General features: G+C 38.7%; 1 protein-coding gene across 7 annotated transcripts in view; it reads right to left on the reverse strand.

Annotated features, from left to right (window-relative positions):
• PIK3R6 (phosphoinositide-3-kinase regulatory subunit 6) overlaps positions 1–15,000 on the reverse strand; it is a 176,255-nt gene that overhangs the window by 109,210 nt on the left and 52,045 nt on the right. For 3 of the 7 annotated variants that reach the window (XM_053709964.1, XM_053709942.1, XM_053709923.1), the window contains exons 2-4: positions 4,032–4,146; positions 2,839–2,913; positions 1,110–1,220 (exon numbers count right to left, since the gene is read on the reverse strand). In XM_053709964.1, the coding sequence (XP_053565939.1) occupies positions 1,110–1,220; positions 2,839–2,913; positions 4,032–4,064 (219 nt within the window). In that variant the 5' untranslated portion in view covers positions 4,065–4,146. Of the gene's footprint in view, positions 1–1,109; positions 1,221–2,838; positions 2,914–4,031; positions 4,147–8,419; positions 8,569–15,000 lie in introns of those variants that run through there. The other 4 variants (XM_053709973.1, XM_053709952.1, XM_053709956.1 and 1 more) reach the window with 3 other exon arrangements.

The following is a 15,000-nucleotide window of genomic DNA, read 5'->3' on the forward strand; positions in this document are numbered from 1 at the left end:
TACACACATACTTTATAAACACACACTCTATACACACATTCACTACACATACACACATACCCTATAAACACACTACACACACACACAATACACACATTCACTACACACACACACATACCCTATAAACACACTACACGCACACACATATACTACACTATACACATACCCTATAAACACACTACATACACACACACACACACACACAATATACACACATTCACTACACATACACACATACCCTATAAACACACTACACACACACACACACAATACACACATTCACTACACACACACACATACCCTATAAACACACTACACGCACACACAATATACACACATTCACTACGCACAAACACACATACCCTATAAACACACTACACCACCCACAATATACACACATTCACTACGCACAAACACACATACCCTATAAACACACTACACCACCCACAATATACACACATTCACTACGCACAAACACACATACCCTATAAACACACTACACCACCCACAATATACACACATTCACTACGCACAAACACACATACCCTATAAACACACTACACGCGCACACAATATACACACATTCACTACACACACACTACATACACACGCACACACAATATACATACATTCACTACACACACACACACTACATACACACGCACACACAATATACACACATTCACTACACACACACACATACCCTATAAACACACTACACACACAATATACACACATTCACTACACACATGAGGAGCAGACATACTGAATCTTAAATACAAATTTTTCATAGGAACTAAATTGTGACCAAAGCAACAATAACATTATACTAACAACCATTCAGCTCACGTTCCTCAGCTTAAACTCTTAAGTCTTTGACTAACATTTTTAATGTTTTTTTCCTGCTTATATTTAACTAAGGTTTAGCTCCATCTGTTGGCCAGTGTGTGATGAGCTCATACAACCAAGTCGCCAAACCATTTGTGCCTGTTTGTAGATGTAAAATAATTATGCAGAACTATTTAATATGTGTAAGCTCCTTTACCACAAACCTACAGATATGTTAATGGGTAAGGCTAAAAACACACTTGTTTTTATGCTATTTGTACCTTTTCCAGCTCCTTGATCAAGACGGACACCATAATGCTGCAGCTGTTGGGGTTCCTGTCAAGGCTCTTGTGCAATGTCCATCTCAGCATTCCTGGGCACATAAATAGGTCCTATATATTATGTCACAGCATTAAAGCATGACTTTTTCTTTCCTACTATTTATCTATTCAGTCCTACACCCTGCTTTCCTTTCTGCTTTCTTCTCACTTTCTTTCTTCTCCCAGCTGCCTCTCATCCACCCTGTCTCAGATACATCAATTTCTCCCACTCATCTCTCAGTTCCCTCAATCATTTTTCACCCTCCACTCTATAATTTTGTTCCCATATTCACTCTTCATTCTTCACTCAGCTCCATCACTGACTTCTCATTAAACTCCCAGCTCCCTCACCAAATTGTGATACTTTCCCAGCTCTCTCACCAATATCTCATCTACTTCCAGTTCCCACTTTAACTTCTTATCTTCTCCCAGCTCCCTCACTGACTTATCATCTTCTCCTAGCTAATCACTCACTTCTTATTTCGTTCAAGCTCCTTCTCCAACTTCTCATCTTCTCCCAGCTCCCTCACTGCCTTCTTATCTTCTTCCACCTCCATCATCAACTTCTCATCTTCTCCCAGCTTCCTCACCAAGTTCTCATTTTCTCCAAGTTCCCTCGTTAACTTCTCATTTTCTCCCAGCTCTCTCACCAACTTCTAACCTTCTCTCAGCTTAACCACCAAATTCTCAGTTTCTCACATTATACTCACTGACTTCTCATCTTCTCCTAGCTTCCTCACTAATTTATCATCTTCTCCCAGCTACCTCACTCAGTTCTCTTCTTCTCCCAGCTCCCTTCTTATCTTCTCCCAGCTTCCTCACCAAATTATCATCTTCTCCCAGCTCCCTCATCAACTTCTCATCTTCTTCCAGCTTCCTCACCAAATTCTCATCTTATCCTATCTCCCTCACCAACTTCTCATCTTCTCCCAGTTCCCACTTTAACTTCTCATCTTCTCCCAGCCCTCGCTGACTTCTCATCTTCTCCTAGATCTCTCAATCACTTCTAATTTAGTCCAAGCTCCTTCTCCAACTTCTTATCTTCTCCCAGCTCCCTCACTGACTTCTCATCTTCTCCCAGCTCCATCATCAACTTTTAATCTTCTCCCAGCTTTCTCTCCAACTTCTCATTTTCTCCCAGCTTTCTCTCCAACTTCTCATTTTCTCCCAGCTCTCTCACTGACTTCTCATTTTCTCCTAGCTCCCTCGTTCACTTTTAATTTTGTCCCAGCTACTTCTCCAACTTCTTTTCTTCTTCCAGCTCCCCCACTGACTACTCTTCTTCTCCCAGCTCTCTCTCCAACTTCTCATTTTCTTCCTGCTCCCTAACTGACTTCCTCTCCTCTCCTAGCTTCCTTCTTTTTCTTGGATGCTAATCACCTCTCACTTCTCTCTCTTTTCTACAAACTTCATCCTCCTTCACTTTCCTCTTTTTGAACTGCAAAGTCTATTCTCTCCCCATATATATATATATATATATATATATATATATATATATATATATATATATATTTATATATAATATATATATATATATATATATATATATATATATATATATATATATATATATATATATAAAACAGATTATCTTCACTGATGTCTCTGTGATATTCCTTTCTTTCCAGCCATTCACTTATGTCTTTCTCCTATCCTCTTTTCTCCCTTGTATGTTGACCATTTCTCTCACCATGGTCAGATTGATGCCCATCCAGTCCTCGTAGGATCGCTTGCACTTTCTGATGGACCATGTCAGCCTCGGTCCCTAAAATAAGGGGACACATAAAACTCCTGTCTTATTTCAGAATAAATTATCTGACAGCACTTATTTACCAAATTAGTGTCTGGTGTCACTAACAAACCCAATTAAAAAGCATAGCTAAAATGCTGCTTGTTAATAAATAGAGTTGTCATGCTTCTGTGTGCCAAACTGACCTACCTGTGTACCCACAGAAAGAACATCTATCTAAATCACAGGCCTGACTGTATTTTAAAGATCAGACCTCTTACCCCTCTTTATAAGACCCACTTCTCCTATAATTTTGCACATTTTTGTGTTACAGACTTCATCCATCTGTCCCTAAAGATTAGATCCTTTTGCCATAGATATCATGTTCTTCCCATTCAGTTTATGCTCTTACTACTAGTACTTTCAGATCAGATGATCTGAATTACTTAACTTTCACTGAATCAGCCTCAGGTTAGGTCCAAATGAAAAGCCCTTCCTCTAATCAGATTTCCTGGTCCACAAATCAGACTTGTATGTGTCCCAAAATCAAGATCACCTGTCCCACCAAAATAGACATTTGTATGATCAGGTCACACCATAATCAGACTTGCGTGCCCAGATTATATTTTCCTCTTTTCAGGGATCAGACCTCCCTGCAGATCAGACACACCTGACCTTACAGACCAGATCCACCTGTCTCCTAGATCGAAAGATTTGTTTTATATTAGACTCACTAAGATAAAACCCATATCTCCCTTTAGGTACACTACCTTGTGCACTCGATCAGGCCCACCTCTTCCTTCAAATCAAATTCCCCTTCCTCTGCAGATCAGACCAACCTACCTCCCCAAATTGGACCATCATGTTGTCCAAATAAGACTCTATCTCCTCATATCTAAGTTTCCTTTTCAACATTTGATTCTCCTGTTTTTTTCTCAATTTAATACTCAACTTTAATATTTCTGGTTAACTTGTGCCTCTTCCAACACATTTATTAAATACATTAGTAACTTTCACACCCTCTTGTCTGAACCCACTCCTGTCTCTAAAGAAATACTTCCTTCTTTCTACTTGACCATTTTTTCTTCAGTGCATGACATCCCACTGTAATATGTATGTTTTCTGTAGTTCGTTAGATCTGTAGGTGAACCTACCTGAGTGGTCCATAGATGAGCTGGTGGAGGCATTTATTTGGTCAGAGTTTTGCTCTAGGAGGTCTCAGATCTCTTGTGTGTCTGTCAGTGTCTTAACCTCAGGGTGTCGGATTCACTAAACATGAGGCAGAAAGAGAGAGGTGATTTGGACCAACTCTGATGTGTCTTGTTTCCCACACTGTCCTGTACAGTCCCTGCACACACTGTATCTAACCTCCACATCCGTCTGAGAGATTAATTTAGAAAGGTTCAGTGTACACATGATACCGCAGCAGCCGTGAAGGAAGCAGGGTCACAGTAGCTTAACTCTTTAATGGACACATCTGCTGAATGTGGTACAAAAATAAGCCAATCATTACAAAAAATATACTTACTGCATGTCTAGCTGTTCAGTGGCTTTTAGTTCTGTTCTTTATTAACCAGATCAATTTTTTTGAGGGTTTTGGAAGAGCACATAAAATGTTTTCTCTATAGCATTTAAAGGAGCAACAAAACTAAATTATTATCTTTGTTGCATCTAACAAATATCATTTAAAAATATATATTACAGGGTTTTTTTGTTTGTTAGCCAATCGTCCACTAGCAGGGGCTGTCAATCATCGGATCAGGATAATTTCGATTGGTGGCGGACAGGTTCAGGAATAGCGGTCTTAAGACCTCTGCTACTTATCTATTGTTTCAGGGGAGCCTGAAAAGAGGGGGCTCCAAAACAGCAATCACTGCTGGGTAAATAGAGCCACAGTATTTAATCTATTTTTTAGATTTTAAACTATTACTTATAAATATGAATTTTCTCATATATATATATATACTGAATTTCAATATCTCATTATACTAATAGATTGTAAGCTCCTTAGAGTTTCCTATTATATCATTAGGCCCTTGGAGCAGAGTGCCCTATTATACCCTAGGGCAAGGTCTCCTATCAACTGTAAGCATCTTGGGTCAATTTCGCCCAATATACCCCTAGACTGTAAGCTCCTTGGGTCAATGTGTCCCATTATACCCCTAGACTGTAAGCTCCTTGGGTCAATGTGTCCTATTATACCCCTAGACTGTAAGCTCCTTGGGTCAATGTGTCCTATTATACCCCTAGACTGTAAGCTCCTTGAGTCAATGTGTCCTATTATACCCCTAGACTGTAAGCTCCTTGGGTCAATTTCACCCAATATACCCCTAGACTGTAAGCACCTTGGGTCAATGTGTCCCATTATACCCCTAGACTGTAAGCTCCTTGGGTCAATGTGTCACATTATGCCACTAGATTGTCAGCTCCTTAGTAAAAGGTTTCCTATTATTCCAGTAAATTGTAAACTTCTTGGGACAAGTTCTACCATTATACCACTATACTGTAAACTGCTTGGAACAGGGTCTCCCATTACACTACTCAATTGTAAGCTAGTTCCTTGTGGCAAGGTCTCCCATTATACAACATGATTGTAAGCTCTTTGGGGAGGGTCAAAACTCTATTCCTTTCCCAGTGCAGCCATATAAAATCTATTAAATAGAGACTTAGCTATCACAATGCAAATTAGTAATCATCTAATCTAGTATAACTCAAATTAATCTAGTGATCTCCAGAGCAGCAGTGTGTGCTTCTACCAATCACCAGCTAGCTCCCAGTAGTGCATTGCTGCTTTGGAGCAGCCTTTAGCTATGTGCTTAATCTCTTTGCAATAGCTTAATAATAAAATGTGTATAACAGAGCATTTTGTTTTTGCACTTTTATGTTTATTTAAGTATGGATTACGAGAGACCTACGTACACAATAAATGCTTTAAAAAACACTCAAATTAGTCACTTTATTATTTTTTACTTTAAAACCCTGCTGGTATGTTTATCTTATCTCCCTTAATTGTGGCTAATTAGGCCTATCAGTAAATTAGCTTGGCCACTGCTCTAAGCAATCACATAGCTGGTAATTTGTAGCATTTTACAAACGTTAGCTTTTCTGCATCTCTAAGCAGTGTTGCGCAAGCTCAATTTTTACACCAAAACAAAAACTGCATTGCCAAAGATCTGCAAGCAAAATAAAGCATTTAACTAATTTACATGTAACAGTTTTTTTCTTTAAAGGGAAACTAAATTCATATTTTTCTTTAATGATTCGGATAGAGCAGCCATTTTAAGCAACTTTCTAATTTACTCCTATTATCAATTTTTCCTCGTTCTCTTGCTATCTTTATTTAAAAAGAAGGAATGCAAAGCTTAGGAGTTGGCCCATTTTTGGTTCAGAACCTAAATTATAGCAAGAGAATGAAGAAAAATTGATAATAGGAGTAAATTAGAAAGTTGCTTAAAAGTGCTGCTGTATCTGAATCATTAAAGAAAAAATGGGTTTAGTGTCCCTTTAATAAAGAACATGCAATATTAAGAGACTTTTCAATATACATCTATAATCAAATGTACTTCCTTCTCTTGGTATCCTTTGTTAAAAAGCATATCTAAGTAGCCTCAGGAGCAGACGCTGATTGGTAGCTACACACATGCTTTTTTTTGCACTTTATATTGTAATTTCATGCTGTTCAGATTGCAAGTCCTGTCTCTTTAGAAGCTGAGATATTAGGCTTTCTCTCACTATAAGTAAATTGTACCTTCCTGTACACATCCGTGCCAACAGGAATCATCCACAGACACAAGCACCAGGAAAATAATACACATTTTAAACACGCAACCAGGATGGAGAATTTCACATACATGAAAGGGAGAGAGGGTGGATGTATGATATTTAAAGAAATAACAAATCAACTGGTGGAAATTTCTTAACAAACATAATAAGTTCCTGTTTTTCTTTAAATATCTTCATATTGCAGTAAGCAATGAGCATTACCCGCCTTGTATGTAAATTAAATTAACTAACTTGTACAGACTGGAAATGTTACAGGAATGTTTTCTTTTCAAATCATTACTGTAAAGAAGAGAGAAAGGGGGGATGCAGATTTTCTACGGACACGTTGTAGCAGTGCAAACAATTAAGCAGGTACGGCAGTAATGACCACGCCCACTGACAGTTTATATAGCTCAAACGCAATGTAAATTGCACACAATATGCATAACATATTAAATATTATATTATTCAATCCAATCTGTAAACTGCAGGAGATTCCAGGCCTCTCAACAGTGCTTTTATATTATTGTTAATGGAACACTGTCTGCTGTTCCTCTGGCAAAGCCACGCCCAGCCCCACACACCTTCCATCCAACTCATAGTGTGACATGTCTCTGCCCCTAATTTGCCATAACTCCACCCCTAGATCTCCCTGACTAAGGCACCAGCCTCTCCATGTTGGGAGGTATCGCATTTAAAGATGCCAGTTCACCAAATTAAGGGACAGATTACCAACGGAGCGGTATTTAAAGTGACAGTCTACACCAGAATTGTTATTATTTTAAAAGATAGATAATCCCTTTATTACCCATTCCCCAGTTTTGCATAACCAACACAGTTATAATAATATACTTTTAACCTCTTTGATTATCTTGTATCTAAACCTCTGCAAACTGCCCCTTTATTTCAGTTCTTTTGACAGACTTGCAGTTTAGCCAATTAGTGCCTGCTCCCAGATAACTTTGCGTGCACGAGCACAGTGTTATCTATATGAAATACGTGAACTAACACCCTCTAGTGGTGAAAAACTGTTAAAATGCATTCTGAAAAGAGGTGGCCTTCAAGGTCTAAGAAATTAGCATATGAACCTCCTAGGTTAAGCTTTCAACTAAGAATACCAAGAGAACAAAGCAAAATTGGTGATAAAAGTACATTGGAAAATTGTTTAAAATTACATGCTCTATCTGAATCATGAAAGTTTATTTTGGCCTAGACTGTCCCTTTAATGTTCCCACTTGAGTGTTAACTCCACTAGAAGTAAGCTTTTGAAAGTAAACAGTTTTCACTTGCATGCTAACCCGACATGAAAATATGATTATTTCACATTCCAATGTTCTTCATATAGCAGAATATATTCTATTTTTTCTTAAATACATATTTATATATATATACATGATTATATAGGCACAGATATTTATATAGGAATATCTATTTAAAAAAAGTTAAAAGTTAAAAATACATGAAAACATGTAATAAAACAATATATGCAATATTCATTTTTTTTATAAAGTATTATACTGTGTATTTACTGTAAATAGATCACATTCTATTGTTCTGTGCATACCAGAATATGTTTGAAAGTTAAAAGACAGACATAAAAGAGAGACCACAGAAGATAATAGGAAGAATATGAGTTGCACAGTGCGTGTAAAGATGCACAGTGCATGTGATTATAAAAATGTGCTAAATCTCTGACTCCAAGAGCTTACAATCTAATGTGAGAATTCCACAATGAGGGGGCAGTGAGCCCCAGAGCCTTGTTCCATGTACAAGCACCCACCTCACTGGCAGGTGCACTGTGGTTCAGCAGTGAGAGGGGTTAAGCGCTGTGGGTGTCAGTCGGATGCATTTTATGTTGCACAGTTTCCTGAGAATCTGAAAAACATCCTCTCCCCACTCATTGCAGACTTGACCCTCTGTATCCTGCGTCTCTATATAGTAACAAGTTCACGTCTCACACCAACGGCCAGCCTCAGTCACTGACACTCTATGTCCTTATATCTGTGGCACACCAAGGTCATTCGTTGTTAGCTGGAGTCACAGACATCTACACCAAAGAGCCTTATGGAGTAAGGGGGCAACACATTATTTCTAAATTAGGAACCAGCAAGAATATTAAAGGGACAGTCAACACCAGAATTTTTGTTGTTTAAAAAGATAGATAATCCCTTAATTACCAATTCCCCAGTTTTGCATAACCAATACAGTTATAATTATACACACGCGGGACAGGCGGGGGCACGCACGGGAGCGCGCGCGTGCACAGGGGGCGGCGGGCGGGCGCGTGCACGGGGTGGGAGCGGGAGGGAACCGCTACACTGCAGAAAAAAAAAAGTTAAGAAAAGTAAAAAAAAAAAACATTTAACAAAATAAATGATGATCTAAGGGTTCTGGAAGGGGTGGGGGGTTGGTCTGGGGGGGGGGGAGCTACACTACAGAAAAGGGCTATGAAAAAAACAATAAACATACTTTTGTTACTAAACTGGGTACTGGCAGACAGCTGCCAGTACCCAAGATGGCGCCCATTAAGGCAGAGGGGGTGGGTTAGAAAGCTGTTTGGTGGGGGATCAGTGAGGTTGGGGGCTAAGGGGGGATCCTACACAGCAGCATATGTAAATATGCCAAAAAAAAAAAAAAAAAGCCCAAATATAGCTTTTATTTTAGTACTGGCAGAGTTTCTGCCAGTACTTAAGATGGCGGGGACAATTGTGGGGTGGGGGAGGGAAGAGAGCTGTTTGGGAGGGATCAGGGGGTCTGATGTTTTAGGTGGGAGGCTGAGCTCTAAACTAAAGCTAAAATTAACCCTGCAAGCTCCCTACAAGCTACATAATTAACCCCATCACTGCTAGCCATAATACACGTGTGATGCGCAGCGGCATTTGGCGGCCTTCATATTACCACAAAGCAACGCCAAAGCCATATATGTCTGCTATTTCTGAATAAAGGGGATCCCAGAGAAGCATTTACAACCATTTGTGCCATAATTGAACAAGCTGTTTGTAAATGATTTCAGTGAGAAACCTAAAATTGTGAAAAATGTAACGTTTTTTTTTAATTTGATCGCATTTGGCGGTGAAATGGTGGCATGAAATATACCAAAATGGGCCTAGATCAATACTTGGGGTTGTCTACTACACTATACTAAAGCTAAAATTGCCCCTAAAAGCTCCCTACATGCTCCCTAATTAACCCCTTCACTGCTGGGCATAATACACGTGGGGGTCCATCCGATAAAAATCGTCGCCCGCAAAAGCCGGCGACGCCAATATTTGCGCGGGTTTGGTATCACATATACGGCGTAACCTAGAAGTTACGCGCGTATATTTCTGCCGTCGCCCGTAGTTTTTTGGGCTATAGGCAGGTATACCAAACCAGCGCAGTTTGGTATCCAATATGCAGCGTAAGGACTTACGTGGCGAAAATGGAGAAAACTTATTCCATTTTCACCTCGCCACAAAAAGCAGCTGTAAGAAGCCTTACGCTGACTATTAGAGCCCCGTAACTCCCTAAACTGGCTGCTAAAATAAACCTAACACCTAACGCATGCGCAATGTCTATCTCCCTGTCAACCGCGATCTTCTAAAATAAACCTAACACCTAACGCATGCGCAATGTCTATCTCCCTGTCAACCGCGATCTTCTAAAATAAACCTAACACCTAACGCATGCGCAATGTCTATCTACCTGTCAACCGCGATCCCCCCCCCGAAATCCCTAATAAAGTTATTAACCCCTAAACCGCCGCTCCCGGACCCCGCCGCCATCTACATAAACTAACCCCCTACTGTGAGCCCCTAAAACCGCCGCCATCTACCTTATCTATCCCCTAATTAGAACCCCTTACACCGCTGTCATCTACCTTATCTATCCCCTAATCTGACCCCTTACACCGCCGCCACCTATATAAAAATTATTAACCCCTAATCTAATCCCCCTATACCGCCGCCAGCTATATTAATATTATTAACCCCTAATGTAAGCCCCTTACACCGCCGCCATCTCTATTAAAATGATTAACCCCTAATTTAATCTACCTACCCCGCCGCCAGCTATATTATCTATATTAACCCTAAGTATATTATAGTTAATATAGGTATTTCATTATATATATTAACTATATTAACCCTAATTATATTAGGGTTAATATAGTTAATATAGTTACTATAGTATTTATATTAACTATATTAACTCTATCTAACCCTAACACCCCTAACTAAATGTATATTAAATTAATCTAATTCATTTATAAACTAAAATATTCCTATTTAAATCTAAATACTTACCTATAAAATAAACCCTAAGATAGCTACAATATAATTAATAATTACATTGTAGCTATGTTAGGGTTAATATTTATTTTACAGGTAAATTGTTAATTATTTTAACTAGGTATAATAGCTATTAAATAGTTATTAACTATTTAATATCTACCTAGTTAAAATAATTACCCAATTACCTGTATAATAAATCCTAACCTAAGTTACAAATACACCTACACTATCAATAAATTAAATAAACTACAAACATCTATCTAAAAATACAATTAAATTAACTAAACTAAATTACAAAAAAAAACAAACACTAAATTACAAAAAATAAAAAAAAGATTACAAGATTTTTAAGCTAATTACACCTATTCTAAGCCCCCTAATAAAATAATAAACCCCCAAAATAAAAAAAATTCCCTGCCCTATTCTAAATTAAAAAAATTTCAAAGCTCTTTACCTTACCAGCCCTTAAAAGGGCCTTTTGTGGGGCATGCCCCAAAGAATTCAGCTCTTTTGCATACAAATACAATACCCCCCCCATTACAACCCACCACCCACATACCCCTATTCTAAAACCACCCAAACCCCCCTTAAAAAAGCCTAACACTACCCCCCTGAAGATCTCCCTACCTTGTCTTCACCACACCGGGCCGAACTCCTGATCCGATCCGGGCGATGTCTTCCTCCAAGCGGCAAAGAAGAATTCTTCCTCCGGCGATGTCTTCCTCCAAGCGGCAAAGAAGAATTCTTCCTCCGGCGACGTCTTCCTCCAAGCGGCAGCAAAGTCTTCATTCTTCCGGCGGCATCTTCAATCTTCTTTCTTCGCTCCGCCGCCGCGGAGCATCCATCCCGGACGACGACTGAACGACGAATGAGGTACCTTTAAATGACGTCATCCAAGATGGCGTCCGCCGAATTCCGATTGGCTGATAGGATTCTATCAGCCAATCGGAATTAAGTTAGAAAAATCTGATTGGCTGATTGAATCAGCCAATCAGATTCAAGTTCAATCCGATTGGCTGATCCAATCAGCCAATCAGATTGAGCTCACATTCTATTGGCTGTTCCGATCAGCCAATAGAATGCGAGCTCAATCTGATTGGCTGATTGGATCAGCCAATCGGATTGAACTTGAATCTGATTGGCTGATTCAATCAGCCAATCAGATTTTTCTAACTTAATTCCAATTGGCTGATAGAATCCTATCAGCCAATCGGAATTCGGCGGACGCCATCTTGGATGACGTCATTTAAAGGTACCTCATTCGTCGTTCAGTCGTCGTCTGGGATGGATGCTCCACGGCGGCGGAGCGAAGAAAGAAGATTGAAGATGCCGCCGGAAGAATGAAGACTTTGCTGCCGCTTGGAGGAAGACGTCGCCGGAGGAAGAATCCTTCTTTGCCGCTTGGAGGAAGACATCGCCCGGATCGGATCAGGAGTTCGGCCCGGTGTGGTGAAGACAAGGTAGGGAGATCTTCAGGGGGGTAGTGTTAGGCTTTTTTAAGGGGGGTTTGGGTGGTTTTAGAATAGGGGTATGTGGGTGGTGGGTTGTAATGGGGGGGGGATTGTATTTGTATGCAAAAGAGCTGAATTCTTTGGGGCATGCCCTACAAAAGGCCCTTTTAAGGGCTGGTAAGGTAAAGAGCTTTGAATTTTTTTAAATTTAGAATAGGGCAGGGAATTTTTTTATTTTGGGGGTTTATTATTTTATTAGGGGGCTTAGAATAGGTGTAATTAGCTTAAAAATCTTGTAATCTTTTTTTTATTTTTTGTAATTTAGTGTTTGTTTTTTTTTGTAATTTAGTTTAGTTAATTTAATTGTATTTTTAGATAGATGTTTGTAGTTTATTTAATTTATTGATAGTGTAGGTGTATTTGTAACTTAGGTTAGGATTTATTTTACAGGTAATTGGGTAATTATTTTAACTAGGTAGATATTAAATAGTTAATAACTATTTAATAGCTATTATACCTAGTTAAAATAATTAACAATTTACCTGTAAAATAAATATTAACCCTAACATAGCTACAATGTAATTATTAATTATATTGTAGCTATCTTAGGGTTTATTTTATAGGTAAGTATTTAGATTTAAATAGGAATATTTTAGTTTATAAATGAATTAGATTAATTTAATATAAATTTAGTTAGGGGTGTTAGGGTTAGATAGAGTTAATATAGTTAATATAAATACTATAGTAACTATATTAACTATATTAACCCTAATATAATTAGGGTTAATATAGTTAATATATATAATGTAATACCTATATTAACTATAATATACTTAGGGTTAATATAGATAATATAGCTGGCGGCGGGGTAGGTAGATTAAATTAGGGGTTAATCATTTTAATAGAGATGGCGGCGGTGTAAGGGGCTTACATTAGGGGTTAATAATTTTAATATAGATGGCGGCGGTGTTAGGGGCTCACTTTAGGGGGTTATAGATATAATATAGCTGGCGGCGGGGTACGGGAGCGACGGTTTAGGGGTTAATAACTTTATTAGGTTGCGGCGGGGTACGGGAGCGACGGTTTAGGGGTTAATAGCTTTTTTATTGTTAGGATAGTGAGGGGGGATAGCGGATAGAGGGTTAGACGTGTCGGGCTATGTTAGGGAGGCGTGTTAGACGTGTCGGGCTATGTTTAGGAGGCGTGTTAGACAGTGCGGGTTATTTAGACTTTAGTCAGGTTTTATAGGCGCCGGCAGTTTCTAACGTGGCGCAAGTCACTGGCGACTCCAAAAATCTGTACTTACGCAGATTTCTGGACATCGCTGGTTTGTGAGACTTGCGCCACTTTAGCAAGTGACGGCGCCGCATATTGGATGGCTCGAGTTGCGAGCTGAAACTGCGGGCGACGTGGGTTCCCTCGCTTGCGCCGCAAACTGCGATCTATATCGGATCGCGCCCGTGTAGTGCGCAGTGGCATTTAGCAGCCTTCTAATTACCAAAAAGCAACGCCAAAGCCATATATGTCTGCTATTTCTGAACAAAGGGGATCCCAGAGATTAATTTAAAATAATTTAAGCCATAATTGCACAAGCTGTTTGTAAATAATTTCAGTGAGAAACCAAAAGTTTGTGAAAAAATTAGTGAAAAAGTGAAAAAAAAATTGTATTTAATCGCATTTGGCGGTGAAATGGTGGCATGAAATATACCAAAATGGGCCTAGATCAATACTTTGGGATGTCTACTAAAAAAAAATATATACATGTCAATGGATATTCAGAGATTCCTGAAAGATATTAGTGTTCTAATGTAACTAGCGCTAATTTTGAAAAATAATGGTTTGGAAATAGCAAAGTGCTACTTGTATTTATGGCCCTATAACTTACAAAAAAAACAAAGAAGATGTAAACATTGGGTATTTCTAAACTCAGGAAAAAATTTAGAAACTATTTAGCATGGGTGTTTTTTGGTGGTTGTAGATGTGTAACAGATTTTGGGGGTCAAAGTTAGAAAAAGTGTGTTTTTTTCAATTTTTTCCTCATATTTTATAATTTTTTTATAGTAAATTATAAGATATGATGAAAATAATGGTATTTTTAGAAAGTCCATTTAATGGCGAGAAAAACGGTATATAATATGTGTGGGTACAGTAAATGAGTTGGAGGAAAATTACAGCTAAACACAAACACCGCAGAAATGTAAAAATAGCCCTGGTCCTTAAGGGAAAGAAATTGAAAAATGGCCTTGGTCCTTAAGGGGTTAAGGAGCCGGTCAAATGTTTTGTACAGATATACAAGGTGGTCGAGGTGGTCGGCACTGAGGACATCATGGCTCATTAGTTCCTGAGATATTTAAACCCTGGTCTAAGCTGTGTTTTTTTGTAATGCACATTTACTGTACAGAAAACATTCACTTAGCGCAGCCTTTCGAGTTAAAGGGACATCTCTTGCTTTTGTGTAAAAATTATGTTTTGTCCCACTCTCCCTAGAGACACCAGAAAGCAAATTCTGTAACCTAGGTTGTTTTCAAAATGTTGCAAATGACCTAAACCAGCTACTGACTTGCAGCATTTTGAAGAATTAGTTTTTTAGACTCTTTGGGGAGTTAGGAAAAAGCAAAATGTTTACAAAAAAAAAAAAA

This window comes from Bombina bombina, chromosome 1, assembly GCF_027579735.1.
Source record: "Bombina bombina isolate aBomBom1 chromosome 1, aBomBom1.pri, whole genome shotgun sequence".
NCBI lineage: Eukaryota > Metazoa > Chordata > Amphibia > Anura > Bombinatoridae > Bombina > Bombina bombina.